We start from the raw sequence: 17674 nt of genomic DNA, 5'->3' as shown, positions 1-17674 counted from the left end.
CCGCTAGCTGATTGTAGCGGTCTGCCGTTAGCCTCCACAGGCAAGCTAACGTTAGTTTAGCTAACGGCTCATTCGGCTAACCGCTAGCTGATTGTAGCGGTCTGCCGTTACCCTCCACAGGCAAGCTAACGTTAGTTTAGCTAACAGCTAATTCGGCTAACTGCTAGCTGAGACAGCATGTAATAACTTTAAAAGACCCTCAAAATAAAACTTGAAAATAAACGTTGACATATATAACAAACACCTAACATATATAACAGCTGTTACGTCAGTTCTACTTTACTTGTGCTCATTTAAAATACAATCACTCAATACTTGTCTTTATTGTTATTACTGTGAAGTCTTAATTTAGCTGTAGCCTGCTTTTCCCATTACGTTTGAGTTAACGTTATTTTAGACTGAATCTAGCTGTCAGCTAGCGGTTAGCCGAATTAGCTGTTAGTTAAACTAACGTTAGCTTCCCGGTGGAGGCTAGCCATAGGCTAGCGTGCAACAGATCGTGCAGGTCGTATCCTCGGTAAAACCAAAGAATTTCTAATATGGGAAGAAGTTCCACTCTCTCGTTACTTCCGGCTTCTGAACTGGTTGCAGTTCCACCAGAGTTCCATATAGGGGGCGCTCACAGGCCAGTGCAGAATGAATGGGACTCTATGGAGCTATACCCCTCAAAATCCACTTTTCTCAGGATATAATTTTTTGTCTAGTAATTTGAATGTTGCATTTGAAAGGGGAGGCTAAGAAAATACACACTGCTGCGTGTTAGATTTTTTTAAAGTGGCTTTTTTGTTCTAAAAAGCCTTTTAAAATGTCAATGACGTCATACACATATACGGCCAGAGATTCTGCTTTACGGCAAGCTCTGAGTCGCTTCCTTTTTTCTCTCGAGGCATCGACAACACAGTAGACAGGTTAGACTCTCCCTGTCAATACACATGCTAGAAAGAGGTCTGCTAATGTTTTAAAGACCACGCCGAAATATTCACTCTGGCATTCTGGTTCTGCTTCGGATGCCGTCAAACGGGATCTCCGATCGCAATCAGTCCTTCACTGACCAATCAGCATTCATTAGCAGAATGCTAGCGTGTTATGGGCAACAACGACTCAATCTGTAAGAAATGTCAGAAATCTGTAAGAAAGGGCATAAGTACTCGTTCATTCAACTTTTGACCTATAATCCATGTTGAACTTGCAAAAACTACAATCAAATCTGAGATTTCTCAACGACAATCAGGCGAAAGAGACAAATTTAGCCGTCTAGCTCCATAGGGTCCCATTCATTTTGCACTGGACCGTGATCACCCCCAGTGGAACTCTGGTGGAACTGCAACCAAAGTAGGTACAATGGGGCTTAATAGGGAGTGGAACGGCTTTCCGTAGACGGGCTTTGGTAAAACAGTATTATCTTGCGCATGTGCAGAACGGATCGTGCAGGCAGAACGGATCGTGTACCGACAGACCTGTCACACTATAGCCACATGTAGCTAAGTAGTTTTTAACACTTTGGTTACATTACCGTATTTTATTAACCTGAATTATGTTGCTATATTAGCTTGCGAAGGAGCTATCCGTTGCTAACGCTAATTTATCTCAAAAAGCAGAAACGTTAGCTAACTACTGCCAAGATATGATTTCACTAGAGACCAGAGAGGTGTTGTAAGACTCGTCAAGTGTTGTCATGTGTTTACACTGTCTTACAATGAAACCATATCTTGGCAGTAACATTCGGATGAATACGTTGGATGCATAGCTGGACTTTATCCATGCTGGGCTAATGTTAGATTGCTTGTGAAGGATGACGTTAGTCACACGGAGATATGTAATTCAAACAACGGTATTGTGATTAACACAACTATTAAGGCATGTCTGTAATATACCGGTCGGTCAATAATATAAAATACTGTAGATCAGTGCTTTCCAACCCTTCTGGTCTGAGTTTCCCCCACAGCCCTGTCATATAAACTCACATACCCCGCCCTATCAATTCCCAATGTGTTCACACTATTTATTATATTAAAGTGAATATTCTTACATTTTCATGCAGTTGAACTGTAAACATTTAGGTTGGTTTGGTCAGAAATTCTACTAGCTAGCTAGGCCTTTTACTTGAAGTGTGGTTAATTTTTCAAAAGTCATCCATTACTTTTAGCTAATCATTTCAACTGTTAGCTAAGTCAGTAGGCCACTGTTAGCTGTTTATTTCTACCATTGATTACTTCGCTATATGTTTAAACATATGTGTTGAGCTGTTTTAGCTGATAATAATCAATATTTAATTCAATTATTATTTTAATTAGTTAAGCTGCTCCACAATCTTTCCAAGTACCCACTGGCTACAGCAGAGATACCCCTTGCTAGGGCATCACGGCAGGTGTTGCGTTAAAGACTGTTTCCCTGTAGATGTCTTTCCTGCTACTTGCGATCTAATTGGAGACGAACAGCCAATCAGAATTGACCTTTTGATTCTGCGATTGGTTGGTTTTGTGGCACACTTGTAACGCTGTGAAAATCTGAGGGAGCGTGTCTAGAGTTGAGCGAGGGAGACATGACCGGAGCGCAGCAGCGTCTACCTGCGACCAGAGAAAGACATGCAAATACATTTATTGTGCACGAAATAGGTTTTTGTTTACTCAAACTGAATTATTTTTTGCGAGTGTTAATTTTTGTTCAAAATGCAATGTAATGCGCTTGCAAAATATAGTTCTCTGTGCTCAAAACATACAATTACTCGCTCAGGAATGTGACACATATATAACGCCATACTTGATGGCCAAGCACACAGCTGATGCGAATTAACCGCCCCCTCGTCAAAGCCGTTACATTGTTTGAGAGATTATTTGCTCCAAGTGTGAATGACTGCTCCCAGTGAGAATGTTAGTGTGAAATTGAACACTACAGTATGCCAATGTTGTTTTCAATAAAAAAACATTTGCACAAAGCAAGCCGATCCACTTTTCCATGTTGATAAGAGCATTAAAATGAGAAAAAATAATGGGACAAAAAGAAATCTAGGGACATTTAGAATAGATAAAAATGTGCGATTAATTGCGAGTTAACTATGACATTAATGCGATTAATCGTGATTAATTAAATATTTTAATCGTTTGACAGCACTAATTTGATCATTTATGTAATTGTAAAATGAAAATCTTTGAGTTTTTTTTATGTCGATTAGATTAAATAAGCAATATCAAGATACCACCTTGAGCATTTTTCAATATTTTATGACATTTTATTCACTAAAAGTCGGTCGATAATAAAAGTAATCATTAGGTGCAGCAAGGCATACTGTCGAGCTTCACACAGCTCGGCAGTATGCCTTGCATATCATTTCTTGCATTTCTTTTGGTGCTTGATGCTGCCCTCGGCCGTAGGAGTGATGCAAACCTGTTGAGACTGAGGTCACTCTGCTTGAGCGCAGCAGGCAGACAATGCCAGGTTTTTGTAGAGAAACGAGGTTAACATTGACTATTCTTCAATGCAAATGTGGCTTTTTAAGTGCAGGTTGTGTTTTAAAAGAACACATATTCTTGCAGAGTTCTGACCTTTTTAGAGCTGTGCTGAGTAACTTAATAACAGGCTGTTAGTGTGTATATAGTGTGGATGTGTTTGTGTGTCTACGTCCAATAAACCCATGCACTGTTAGCTGTTTCTTGTTTGTGTGGGAGGCTGTTTGAGTTTGAACACACATCCAGTTTACAATACACACACACTTCCTCAATAAGAAGCTGCTGTTTTCTCGTCCGAACGCGTTTCATCACAGCAACAGACTAAAAGACTCCCTGTCTCAATGTCCTTAAGGTGTTGGTCTCTCCATCCGCCCACCAGGCCCCAGCCACTACCACTCTCTCTGCTTCCTGTAAATATTCAAGGACTGTTGTGTATAACATTGTTTGGTTTAATTTGCCGTTAAATATACGCATTCTGTTTCAACAGTGGTTGATAGGAACGGTAAATTTGTGCCATATGTAGGACACATGACTCGTGTCTTATGTGCTGCATTCATGTGTTTTCATTGATTTAAAATAGAAAGACGACTCTGCAGTAATAATGGAAACTTGTATCAGCACTCAACAATGAAACAATGGGAGGCCAGCGCTGCTGTTTGTTGATGTGATGGCTTGTTGTTGTCTTCCATGAATCTCTAAGCCATATCAACATTAAAGGTGATCATGTCAGTGTTGTGTTGACAGCTTGTTTCTGTTATGAAAGTGACCAAAAACATCAGTTATCACGTTTTAACATAGTATAATCGCTTCTCTGTAGCCTCCATTAGCATCCTTAGCGTGGTTTAGGCATCTGATTAGGATGCCTCCTAGTTGACCCTCTTTAGACTGTCAAAGTGGGAGGAGACTCAGGGCAGACCAGGACATGCTGGAGGGTAGTGATGTAAGATTTGTGAATGAATCATTCATAGCTTCAAGCCGCAGCCTCAGTGACACTCTTGTTCAGTGAGAGAACTCAGTAGCACAAAGCACACCCACTGAGCTGAAGAACGAGTTGTTCACGAGTGCAAGGTTGTAGGTGAACCAAAAGAGTTGTTCATGAGTTAATTCCCTAGTGGCGAGTGACCGATACGAACCGGGTGACTTAAAAGAATCCGTCTTCTCCAGGAGGCACTGAAGTACGTGACTAGGATGAAGTTAATCTAGGGTAACTTACTAAGTCTGCTGCCATCGCTACCTGAAACTGAATAAGCAGCAAAAAATCGATTTATTTATTTCAAAATGATGATAATTTTTGCTCAAAGCGTTCTTGCTGAGGAAAAAAAATGAGAAAGATATTTTTTGGGGTAAAAATGTAATCATTCCCAGATGTTAGATAAAATAGCCAATATTTGGAAAAAAACTCTCAAAACAACCTGCAATGATTTAGGATGACATGGAGCTATTAATGTTTCCATGGCAACATTCAATGGAAGCTGTCGTGTGAATAAACACCTCCACACTGTTGGTTTGCAAAAAAATATGCAGCTGAATGGAAAAATGGAGACCACATGTACAACAAGGGTTTTTTTTTCTTTTTCAGATATTTTCCACAGCTTTCAGATCTACATTTGCTCCTTAATGTGTTTCAGGCAACCAAATGATCACATCTTCATGCTGTTTGAAGAGGGGAATCCAACTGTTATCATTTGAATGGTGTGTTTTTAACCCTTTGTGCTCTATGTTTCCCTCTCTGCAGGTGATGAGCAGTCGTTTCTTGCCCTACGAGACCATAGTGACCGATGCTGTCCTCAGCCTGGATGAAGACACAGTGTTGTCCACCACAGAGGTATCTTGTAATATAATAAAATAGAGTAGAATAGAAAAGTATTTCTCTTTCTGCCTCTTCTCTGTGTCTTGATAGCCTGGTCCTCCTGAGACAAACTCTCTCCATGTCCCAAAAGTAACTCTCTGATTGCATTTTATCTCAATTTTATTTCTCTCTTTCTGTTTGTCCCTGGTGTTTTCAAGTTATCGCTCTGCAGCTTGATTCTTAAGTCGCTTAAACTACTCTAACTTTTACTGCCAGTGCCTTACTTTATCCCTCTTCTTGTCTGCCTTTTCTCCTTTTCTTTCCATCTTCCACCTCATGTTTTGGCGCCAGTAATCACACAGCACCTCCCGAATCCTCTGTTCCAAAGCAGCACTGCACTAGGCATTTTTGTTCCACATGCTGTCGGGACTGTTTCTGTTTTTCCCGGGGACACATTTTGGCGCAGCACCATAGAAAGCCAGATGCTGCTTTGAACAGTGTAGAATTAGATCTCATAAAGGCTGTTTGTACAGAGGATCAAGATGGCAAGGCAGAGCTGGCACTGACGGGAAAATCCAGCCCCAAAAAAACTAATCGACCTGTGCTTCTCCGTTGAACATAGTTGGATCATGAACACAAATAATAAGTTTTAGGCACATCAATGCCAGTGCAAGTTAAAAAAAGAAATTCAGGCGAAAATACCATCACAGAGATTTCTGAACAGTTTCCCAATCTAAACACCCTCCAAATTAGCCTCTCAACAAGAACAAAATCCTAATTTTCTTCCTAATCCTCAGCTTTCTTTACCCTTAAGTTAAGGATGGTGAGAAGCAGAGTTGTCCTTCACAACAAAATACAAACCAGTTCTTCAGGAGGATTTCCCATATTTATTTATGGTCCCATTTTCCCACCAATACTTCCTTTTGTTGCTGGTTCAACCATTGAAATAATTTTCCTTGTGACTGTGTTATCATTCAACTACCTTTCTCTTGTGTTGAAAGTAAGAACACAAGAGAGTCAGAGCTCTTCTTCTTTCCTCTTGGCACTTGTGAAGAGAAGATACAAATGTGTTTTATGGTGTATTTTGACATTCATTCAAGTATTCATTTATATAAACACTCTCAGTGTAGTATAGTGTGGTAATATGTAGTGTAATGCAGAATGGGCTGTTTGTGGAGCAGCTGAGGCCTTTTTGATGTTTTCATCTAATTTTTTGATTGAATGCTTTGATCGTGGCCACAGAAGAAGGCAGCTGCTTAGGAAAGGCTGCTTTGTGTTTGATGTGGTTTTGCCTATGTTGTATTTTCACTATGGTGTGCACTTCCTTTGTTAGTTCTCCATGTTGTCTATTTATTTCCTTCTTTGTTTCTTTTTCTAGCACAATGTGCACTGTAAAAATAAATTGAATCCTAACTAAATAAAATTTCTCAACATTTTAAGAAGAGTATTTCATGCTTTATATGTACAAATTACAGAACACCTTCAGGAATACTACGGTGTTGTAATAATTGCTTTATTAATGGTTACTACATATTTTACTAATGCTTTGTATATCAGTTATAAGCCTTTAATAAGAGCAACTTTTGGGTTGCCAGGTTGTATGGAAATCCCTCTGGCTAGTGTTTATCCCTTTGATTTGGTAATAATGCAGTTCTAAATGTTGGCAATCCATTAAAGCTTTAGTGCGTAACTTTTTTATATTAACAAACGTCCGTTACATTCAAGCCATTGCCAAATGAGTTGCTACAAAGCTAATCAAGATGATCAGCTCCACACAACTCTCTCTGTATTTCTCAGTCTGGCTACGTTCAGAAGATTGTGTCGTCCGGCGACTTTCACACGCAGAAAATCAAGTGAAGATAATAACCTCTTCTGAAGAGTCAATCATGTTTTTTTTCTATCCATCGTGTCCTCCTTGGTTACAAGCTACTCCGTGGAGGACGGGTGGAGGTTCACAGAGATCACGGTAGGCTTGTATCATGTGGACGCGCCAACAGTTTTTTATGCATTACTTAGAATTCCTCATGGGGGCGACAGAAACTACGCTCTATAGCTTTAATAAACACATGCGAGTTTCATACTTTCTAACAAGCCATCAAGTCAGTTATAGAGTTAGTTATACATGTTAAGTTGTTTTTGGTCCAGATAGGTAAAAGTAATGGCTAAACAGTTGAAATAGTTAGCTAAAGGTAATGGTTGAAATAAATTACATGGTGTTGATGAAGGGGTACTTGGGTTCATCTCACCTCTGTGGAGGTATGTCAGACAAAATATGTCGGTAAGCGCTGTCCTGATGAACTAAAGAACTATCTAAAAAGATAAATCAAGTGTCCTGCTGAAGGAGGATAAACACCATGTTAAAGATTTTTTTTCACAACCTGGCAACCCATAAGTTATTCATTGATTATAAATGATATAAAGCATTAGTAAATAAATATTAACCATGAATGCATTATTCACAACATATATAGAGTGAATTATTAGGAATTGCTGCCCATTATGCATATAGTAAATGTTCTAAATATAATCTGTCATCATCTGTCCAGGTGGACTTTGCCTTCACGGTCTGGCAGAGTTTTCCAGAGCGAATCGTAGGTTACCCCGCTCGCAGCCACTTCTGGGACAGCAACAAGGAGCGTTGGGGCTACACATCCAAATGGACCAACGATTATTCAATGGTGCTGACTGGGGCCGCCATCTATCACAGGTACAGTACGCACTTCATTGTCGTCTTCTGAGCCGTAAAACTTAGTTCCAGTACAGCAGTTTACCTACTCACTGTTTAGTTCTGCTCTGCTGTTTTCTTCCATGCTCTTTACTTCTGTTCTGTTCCTCTTCTGTTATATGGGGATCACAGCTTTGCTCTACTCTACTCTCCAGTGTTCAGTCATCTTTCTTCTGATATAACACTTTGATGCAGTGATCTGTAGATTATGAAAGTAGGTTCAGCAGGTAGGTAGTAGGTAGTTCAGTGTTGCACAGCCTCAGGAAACCAGTGTTTTGACACTTGGTATGTTTTATCCAAAATAATGTCAATTTGTCAAATGCTTAATCACTTTCAATAACTCAGTCGTTCAATCCATCCAGGAACTTGAGCAATCAGTTGTCTGTTGATGAACTCAGAGTTATACCCAAAGGCTTTAACCTGGAACGTAAAGGTGTCTAAAATATTTGGAGCATTTAAATGTAGTAGTCTACGCAGTTCTTTGTGACATACGGCACTCTTCAGTTGCCTCTAAAGGTCTGAAACTGTGGGATTACTCATTTTCACAGTGACGTTTTCAGGCAATAATCCAAAAGCAATCTTCTGAAAGTTTGTGAATGTACTCAGAATGTGTTGGAGTAGAATGTAAATGAAAATCAATATACAATTTACTGTGTTCAATTGGGAAAACTGAAAAGGAAATGAAGAAAAAAACGCGTGAAATTGAATCAAATCACAGATGTGCAGTTTTTGAAAAGAGGCCACAAAAACAATTCTACATCACAAACTTAACCTGCAAATCATCCTTTAGTCTGCTTCCTTTCCATTTAAATGCTTCCACCTTTTGATTCTTAGTCACTCGGCATTTGTGTGACCCCCTGGACCACATATACACAAAATGTTTTTGAAATATTGGATGTATGCACAATGGTATCATTAGTTTAGAGTCGTGGTTCTGTCCAAATAGCAAATGTCTAGTTGTCACTCTCCTTTAGCTCTGAGGGAAATACCTGTCTCTTTAGCTGCTAAATGCTCCACTATGTTTACCAGCTAGTATCTTACTGTGTCTATTTGGTGCTGAGCAGGCAGTGAACAAAGTTTTTTTATTTTTTTTTAGGGAAGGAAGTAGAGATGCACCGATTACAATTTTTAGGCCGATTCCGATTTCCAATTTTTCATTGAGTTTGACCAGCCGATACCGATTTTAGCCGATTCCGATTTCATTTTTTTCTAACCACTTTACAACACACACAAATATTTATTTTCTATCTTTTCTTTAATAGAAAATTTACCATTTTTCATAGAACATAGAACATTTTTTGAATAGATAATCGATCACTATAAAATAGAACTATATAAATTACTACTGGTGGGGGAAATTCACACACATCTAAAGTGCAATGTTATAGAAGATTTCCTTTTTTTTTTACATCCAATATCCAACTAAAAAAATGTGATATATTTAGCAAACTAAACTTCTGTATGTATGAAAACAGGGAAAACAGGTAAAGGCAATAAAATAATATATAAATAACAAATAAAAATAAAATAAATATAGCCTTGCAGTATAAAGATATTTCTCAAAACACACACAGGCCTGTTTGAACGTCAACAGTAACGTTACCTGAAAACAGCGTGTAGTTCCTTTTTTAGCAAGTTTGCTTTATGGGTCATTGTGCATAAATATGAACAATACCGTTGCTGTCAACGGGCTTATCTGCTAACGTTAGCTACCGGCGGTAGGTTTTTAATGTTGGTTTTGAGCGGTATGCATCGGTCATGGTCGATGACGTGAAAATCGGCCAATTCCGGTCACCAGCCGGTCAATCGGTGCATCTCTAGAAGGAAGACAATTTCTTATAAGAACTGACCCATCCAGATCAGTAGCCTCTTCTATTCTTCTAACTCCTTTCTGTCTTCTCTTGCAGATATTACCATTACCTGTACACCAACTACTTGCCCACTAGTCTGAAGAGCATGGTTGACCAGCTGGCCAACTGTGAGGACATCCTGATGAACTTCCTGGTCTCTGCTGTCACCAAGCTGCCGCCCATCAAGGTTACACAGAAGAAACAGTACAAGGAGACAATGATGGGACAGGTAAGAGTCTATTGAAACCCTTCTCATGACTGGATCCATGTCATTTTTTATTTTATTAAAGATATTATAATTTTTTTACTTAGAAGAATCATTACCGTATAGCGCTTTTATGAAAGAGCTATTACATCAAAAACAAGACAACTGCCAGTTGAGAGAACTGGTTTGCACTAATGAAAAACACATTACAGGATATGATAGAACTCGTAACAGGCGTAGACCTATTATATGAATCGTGATTCATGCTGAAGCCAGAGTTGTTTTTTTCCCATCATCAGTGTGTGTCATGGCCTTTGAGCTGGAGCAAACCCGTGCTGCTTTATGAAATCAACATTAATAATTCTCTTAAAATTCTTTGGTACGACCCGTGGGTAAACCGGACAAGTCACTTACTGTACAGTGGAGAGACAAAAGCAAAGAAAGGAGTCGTGTCAGTTTTTATGGCTTGTCGTTGCTAGTCTTGCTCCCAAATATAGAATATGATCCGGCTGATAATTTATTGAGGCACATTAACGTCAGTTGTCATTCCGTAATGGTTTTCTCTTGTCACAGTGTCTGAACTATGAATGAAAGAATGAATGCAGCTGATTGTTATTGTTGGTCTTTTTCATGTAATGAGAACATCCCTTTCCTGCCAATAATCTAATTAAAGCAGTGTTTTTTGTCTGGCGTACCCCCACATGCCATCAACAACACCACTTGTCACGTTCCAAATAAGTTCAACACAATTGATTTTTCAGTGGATCTGAAGTATACTTCGGTCCAACATAAAATTGGATATTGTTACAAATGGTTTTCATACTGTTGAATTCTTAGTGATTTTTAGCCAACAGTTTATCCATCACTTTTAGCAAATTATTTAAATTTTTTATTCATTACTTTTAGGTAGTTCTTTCAACTGTTTATCTATTACCTTAAGCTAACTATTCCAATGTTTAATCGATTATTTTAAGCTAATCATTTTAACTGTTTAGCTCACTGGTTATTGTGGCAAACCATTTTCTAAAGATCAGCAACACACCAGTTTGTAATTTAATTTAGATGTTTATTTTCCTTACAAATTTGTTACATAAAATCATAAATAGGAAGGCAATTCTGGCACTCCAAAATGCTTTGTTTAAAGCCCTGACGAAGACCTACAGCAGTCGAAACATGCTGTCTTCTTTAATGATGTACCTACTATAATAAAGGCTTTTAATATTTCCTTCCTCTTTGTCATTTTGGAGTGCTTTGATTACCTTCCTATTTATCCTTTTTTTATTCCCCATTTTCTAAGAGCACCCGACACTTGTTTGATCTACGTTTGAGTATACAGAGCTACCAGTCATCTCTTCTTTTTCTCCACATAAAATTATAACTTAATTGAGCTACTCCACAATCCGCCATGTACCCCAAAGCAAGAGCAGTGGTACTGGTACCCCCTGGGGTCATGGTTGCCAATCACTGATCTAAAGCAATACTTATTCACTGTAATAGTATGACTCTAAAATGGTTCTTTTGTCTTCCATTTTTCATTCCCTTCAGTCTTCAAGGGCTTCTCGCTGGGCTGATCCGGACCACTTTGCCCAACGGCAAACCTGCATGAACAAGTTCGCCAGCTGGTTTGGCGCCATGCCTCTGGTCCACTCCCAGATGAGACTGGACCCCGTCCTGTTCAAGGACCAGGTCTCCATTCTCCGCAAGAAATACAGGGACATTGAGAGGCTCTGACAGGACCGGCGCCCCCTAGGGGGAGACCCTACGCAGGGGGAGGCGTGCGAGAGAGACCCTGTGGAGAGTAGTAGTAGGACTACAGCAGGATGGACAGGGAGTGACACAGCTCTGTCTTCCACTCAGCACATTGCCAATGACCACAGCGCCGCTGCTGCCAGGACTTGACGTGGAAAGGGATGAATGGGAAACAAGCAGATGGCGTTTGGATATGAAAAATACAAACAAAAATCTCAAACACAGACAGACAAACAGGAGTACACAAACTGATGGACATGCCAAACAGTACTGTATGTTTTGCAAATGTGCAAACACACAGCACCCACTACTGACGACAAGAACTCTTGGATAGAATATTTTTTTGTACAACATGAACATGGACGACATTGACTTTCCTGCTCTCTTGGCACGTGTGCAGGACGGTAGAAGAGGGAAGGTGTCCATGATCGCAAATCTGGCAACCCCACCACCATAAATCCTACTGGTCGCCCCTAGCTACCCTCCCCAGTATGCATCAGGACTTAATATTGGACTACCAAAACCCATGCTTTATAGCCCAGGATACCCTGTTCTCAAGTTGATTTGATTTCTGTACAAATCAGCTCTCTGGTGTCACTGTTGACCCTTTCTCCTCTCTGAGAGGTAATATTTTTATTCTCAAGGCTGAAAAGGTAAACAGAAGTGTCCTGACAAGGTTTTTATAGCAGAGCAGCCATTATTTCTTGACATTCTTGCCCATCAACACACATCCTTGAGCCGGAAAACATCCTGTCTGTCCTATCTTCGGCTCATTTCTTGATGTGCTGATATGGCATTTATAATGGTCTATCTGCGTCCCTGTTATCACAAAGATAAGTTAGAAAAACATCTTGTTTCATATTCCATTTTACTCTCATACTCACCACAGCAGTTGTACTTTTCTCATCTTTTTTTCTTACTTACTTTCATCATCTTTTATTTTACCCATTCAAACTCTCTGTACTTTCCGTCTTCTGTGTGTGTGTGTGTGTGTGTGTGTGTGTGTGTGTGTGTGTGTGTGTGTGTGTGTGTGTGTGTGTGTGTGTGGCCTAAAAGAAGTTGGCTCATCCAACCATAAGCTTAAGCGGAGTACATTTTCACTCCGTTGGAATGAGTGAAATGAACATTTCTGGATGAAATGGAGCAAAACGTTGCATTCAAACCCAAACTTGTTTTTGCCCATTTATTTCTTCCTCCATGGCCTCCAAGCACTAACTTACAGGGAGAGATGGAATAAAATTTCAGCCCATAGCAGGTCTTTAGTGACCAGCTTCATTTCACAAATGTGCTTGTGGAGAGATTTTTAACGCTGAGCGCATCAGTGCCATTCTGACATCAAGGTCTGCCTTTAAAATTGTTTATTGCACATCACGTTGCCTACATCAGTTTGAGATGCCTAGATGCTCTCAAGTTGAAATATTGTAGTCATCGGTCCAATGTGGCTCTCCTGCCACCATGATTATTATTTTTTTCCGTGACATATCAGAGGACCTCAGACCCATTAAATTGGCGAAAGGTTTTCTCCTCCATTTGTCAGGCAGAGATACGCTTTGGCTTCAATTAGGTAAAGCTATTTCATTTTGAGTGCTGTTTTATTCCCAGGGGACAAGCTGTTGATGAAACACTCTCACATTATGGACCATTGTGTTGTGGAAGCAGTGACCCACAAACATGACCTGCTGGCTAATGCTAGCCTTGGGAGGACAGTTTTTTTTTTCTCGCACACACCCTCCACTGCTCACATCACCATCATATCCACATCAAACTGCCTGACATTTTGCACCTTAAATTACCTTATTGGTATTGCATAACCAGATTAAAATTCTAAAATAACTAGCTATCTCAACCTTTAATTGATCATTTCGAAGAGATATGTTGTCTGTGAAAATGGCTGGCTCGTAGCAGAGCTGATACACGCTGTCATTAGGTCTGCATGCAGCATGCAGCCGAGAGCACGGCAGTCCAGTCGCACATTTAGTTTGCAGACACTTAAATGAAAGCAGCATGCTTTTAGTGGCCTTTCTGTTGGGCAGGCATTGTCTCTGCCAAAGTGTGTGTGTGTGTGTGTGTGTGTGTGTGTGTGTCAACATCGTCAGTATCAGTCTCACACATTCAATTACTTTGAGTTTTTTTCATTGATTTGTTTTAATTTTGTTTTACGGATAGTTTTATATAAAATGTATTTTAAAGCCTTTACAGTGTCAACAAAGGTGTTGTTCATGCTATCAACTAAGTGTCATATCCAAATGCTACTAATGCAAAGCTACTCTTTTTCAGCATGTATCAAAGCCAGCAGGACTATTATGTTTTTATTTTATTTTTTCTCACATCATTGCTTTAAATATCATGTTTGTATTTGCATTCTGGGACTTCAAGTTTGGAGTGTTATTTGTCTACCAGGAGAGATTTATGATCTGTTTAATGTGGAGTCAAACAGCAAATGTTCTCTCATCTACAGTACGTGATTCCTGGAAAAGCATGCTCCTCATTTGGTCTGCATCTGGTCCCTATTTCATCTTCAGAGAACCATACTGTATTGCTTTTTATTCCATATCAAGCCTTTTATGTCTGATCGTTTGAATCACTGTATGTGCATCATCTCAAGAGAACCACGTCCCCCAGCTTTGAAGATATCTCGCGAAAAAAAAACACCCATTTCAAATCCCTGTACATAGTCATATATTTATTTTTGGAAAAGAAAAAAAAGACAGTGTATGATTTGAGATGACATGGCGAGAACATAAGACTGATCCTGCATTGCCGAGGGGAGTTAATGGTATTTATTCGGTTTATTTTCTACACGCTGTGCACATTAATCCACAAAGATGCCGATATACAGCTCATATTATGTTTCACTCTGCATTGGTTTTCCAGGGAAACATACATCACACTCTTTCTCATACAGAACTCTCAAGAGATAGAAAACATTTTCAGAGTTTTAACTCTAAAAGATTGCATACACCAGTGATCTAGAATTGGATTGGGCCGCACAATCTTAGCTCTCCGCGGGAGTCAAATTGCAAAGTCCCAATAAAGACTACGCCAACTGACACATGGAAAATAATAAGCAGCTGGGTCCTCTGAACCAGATGGAAACATTTTCAGATTCTGCAGTAACATCCACCCCCCCATGCATTACAATAATGGGTCTGAGGCTGTGACACAGTTGTTTAAACTGCCTTGTTCAAAGCTTGGTTTCAGGTCAGATAACTTGGCAAAGGAACTTGCTCCATCTTTCAGTTGGCGTGCTGTACATCATCGAGTCCAGAGCTCCGTCAGAGTGTGATGGATATGATTTAGGCCACCAGGAAAACCTCTGCATCTGCTTAAAATGCCTCTGTCATGTCTGTCATTTGATCAGGAGGAACATTATGCAAGTTATCATTCTGTGCTTTAAAACAGATGATAGAATTTTACCCAAAATGTGCCAGGCATTTGGTGTTTATAGTGGCAATGGCATGTGTGCTAAAAACTAGTCTGTTCTTGATTTGTGCCTTTTTATCAACATGTAAGTTCTTGACATGCCAAGCACTGTCTGTCCTAGACTTGTTATTTCCAGTAGACAGGCAGCAATAGCACCATATGCAGGACCAGAACAGCCCTGCCTTCATACACTGGATGAGTCACAGCTTCCATTCTCTTGTTGTAACACCCCGTTTTCATCTTTGTGTTTGGACACTGTTGCTAAGGTGACAACATATGACCACTTCCTGTTTGGAATTATTTATCAGTGATTTGGCTGTATCATTTTACCAATCAGCAGTAATATCTGTTGATCTGTAAGGACTCTATCTAGCCTAGCTGTCCTGATGCCTTCTCCTCCCTCCTACCTTGTAATTAACAGAAGACTTTTATAGAGGTCACAAATGAAATAGATACATGCCAATTTTGTAAGAATGATTTATAAAAAAAATAAACTCATATTTGATGATAACTGTATTGCATTGTGCCTTTCTTTTTAACAGGCTGTTTGCTTTTAAAAGAACTTGTCAAAGTATAATATGTCATAAAAATGTCAAAAAGTATAGTATGCCATAAAGAAGTCATAGTATAGTATGTCGAAAAAAGTCATAGTATCGTATGTCGAAAAAAGTAATGTAATAGTATGTCGTAAAACAGTATAGTATGTCAAAGAAAAAGTCAGAAAAATGTCATAGAATAGTATGTTGAAAAAAAGTCAAAAATAATTCATAGTATTGTAGGTAGAAAAAAAGTAATTAAAAAGTCATAGCATAGTATGTCGGAAAAAAGGTCATAGTATAGTATGTCGAAATAGTCTTAAAAAAGACATACTATAGTATGTCAAAAAAAGTCATAAAAGATTCATAGTATGATTAAGAATTGAACCCTTAAGCTCCAATCTTCATTTTATCTTCAGAAGCTTATCTCACTGAGCTATTTCTGAAGCCCACTATCCTTTGGTTTGGAGTTGTATTTATCATTCACTTGAGTGAAGACAAACGTTCATGGTTTAGTATGTTGAAGAAGTCATGTTATAGTATATCATAATAAGTCATAGTATAGTATGTCATAAAAAGTCATAAAAAAGTAATGGTATATTGAGTCGAATAGTATAGTATGTCGAAAAAAAGGCATAAAAAATTTATAGTGTGGAATCTCAAAAAAAAAAAAAAAGTCATAGTAAAGTATTCCAAAATAGTCTTAAAAAGACATATGTTGAAAAACGTTATAGTATGGTATGTCAAAAAATTCATAAAAAAAGTTATAGTATGGTATGTTTAAGAAAGTCATAGTATAGTATGTCGAAATAGTCTTTAAAAAGACATAGTTAGTATGTTGAAAAAAGTCATGGTATAGTATGTTGAAAAAAGTCATGGTATAGTATGTCGAAAAAAGTCATAGTAAAGTATTTCGAAAAAAGGTCATATAGTATTTCGAAAACGTCATTAAAAAGTCATAGTATAGTATGTTGAAAAAAGTCATAAAAAAGTCATAGTATTGTATGTCATAAAAAGTCATAGTATAGTGAGTCGAAAAAAAAGTCATAGTATAGTATGTTTAAAAAAGTCATAGTATAGTATGTCGAAATATTCTTTAAAAAGACATAGTTTAGCATGTAGAAAAAAGTCATAGTAAATATGTCGAAAAAAGTCATAGTATGGTATGTAAAAAAAAGTCATGGTATAGTATTTCGGAAAAAAAAGTCATAATGTAGTTTGTTGAAAAAGTCATAAAAAAGTCATAGTATAGTATGTTGAAAAAAAGTCATAATAAAGTAATAGTAAAGTATGTCATAAAAAGTCATAGTGAGTATGTCGGGAAAAAGGCATAAAAAAGTCATAGTATAGTATTTCGAAAAAAAAGTCATAGTATAGTATGTCGAAAAAGTCATTAAAAAGTCATAGTATAGTATGTCGAAAAAAGTCATAAAGAAGTCATAGTATAGTTTGTCGAAAGAACACATAAATAAGTCATAGTATAGTATGTCGAAAAAAGTCATAGTATAGTATTTCGAAAAAAAAAGACATTAGTATAGCATGTCGGCAAACAATTCATAGTATAGTATGTTGAAAAAAGTCATAAATAAGTCATAGTATAGTATGTCAAAAAAAAAGTCATGAAGTCTTACGTCGAACAAAGTCTTAAAAAAGTCATAGTATAATATGTTGAAAAGGTCATGGTATAGTAGGTCGAAAAAATTCATAGTATTGTAGGTAGAAAAAAGTCATAAAAAAGTCATAGTATAGTATGTCGGGGAAAAGGCATAAAAAGTCATTGTATAGTATGTGGAAAAAGTCATTAAAAAGTCATAGTATAGTATGTTGAAAAAGTCATTAAAAAGCCATAGTATAGTATGTCGAAAAAAGTCATAAAGAAGTCATAGTATTGTAGGTAGAAAAACGTCCAAAAAAATTCATAGTATAGTATGTTGAAAAATGTCATAAAGAA

The 17674-nt window shown here is 38.2% G+C and overlaps 1 protein-coding gene across 1 annotated transcript in view; it reads left to right on the top strand.

The window, feature by feature from the left end:
* The window catches only part of ext1b (exostosin glycosyltransferase 1b), a 129389-nt gene extending 113686 nt beyond the window's left edge, over nt 1–15703 (top strand). Inside the window, exons 8-11 of the mRNA XM_031295908.2 lie at nt 5182–5271; nt 7782–7942; nt 9868–10039; nt 11561–15703. Coding sequence (XP_031151768.1) covers nt 5182–5271; nt 7782–7942; nt 9868–10039; nt 11561–11746 — 609 coding nt within the window. The 3' untranslated portion in view covers nt 11747–15703. The remainder of the gene's footprint in view (nt 1–5181; nt 5272–7781; nt 7943–9867; nt 10040–11560) is intronic.
* Nucleotides 15704–17674: the final 1971 nt, after the last annotated feature.

This window comes from Sander lucioperca, chromosome 14, assembly GCF_008315115.2.
Source record: "Sander lucioperca isolate FBNREF2018 chromosome 14, SLUC_FBN_1.2, whole genome shotgun sequence".
Classification (NCBI taxonomy): Eukaryota; Metazoa; Chordata; class Actinopteri; order Perciformes; family Percidae; genus Sander; species Sander lucioperca.
This window is presented reverse-complemented; position numbering and strand designations above follow the sequence as displayed.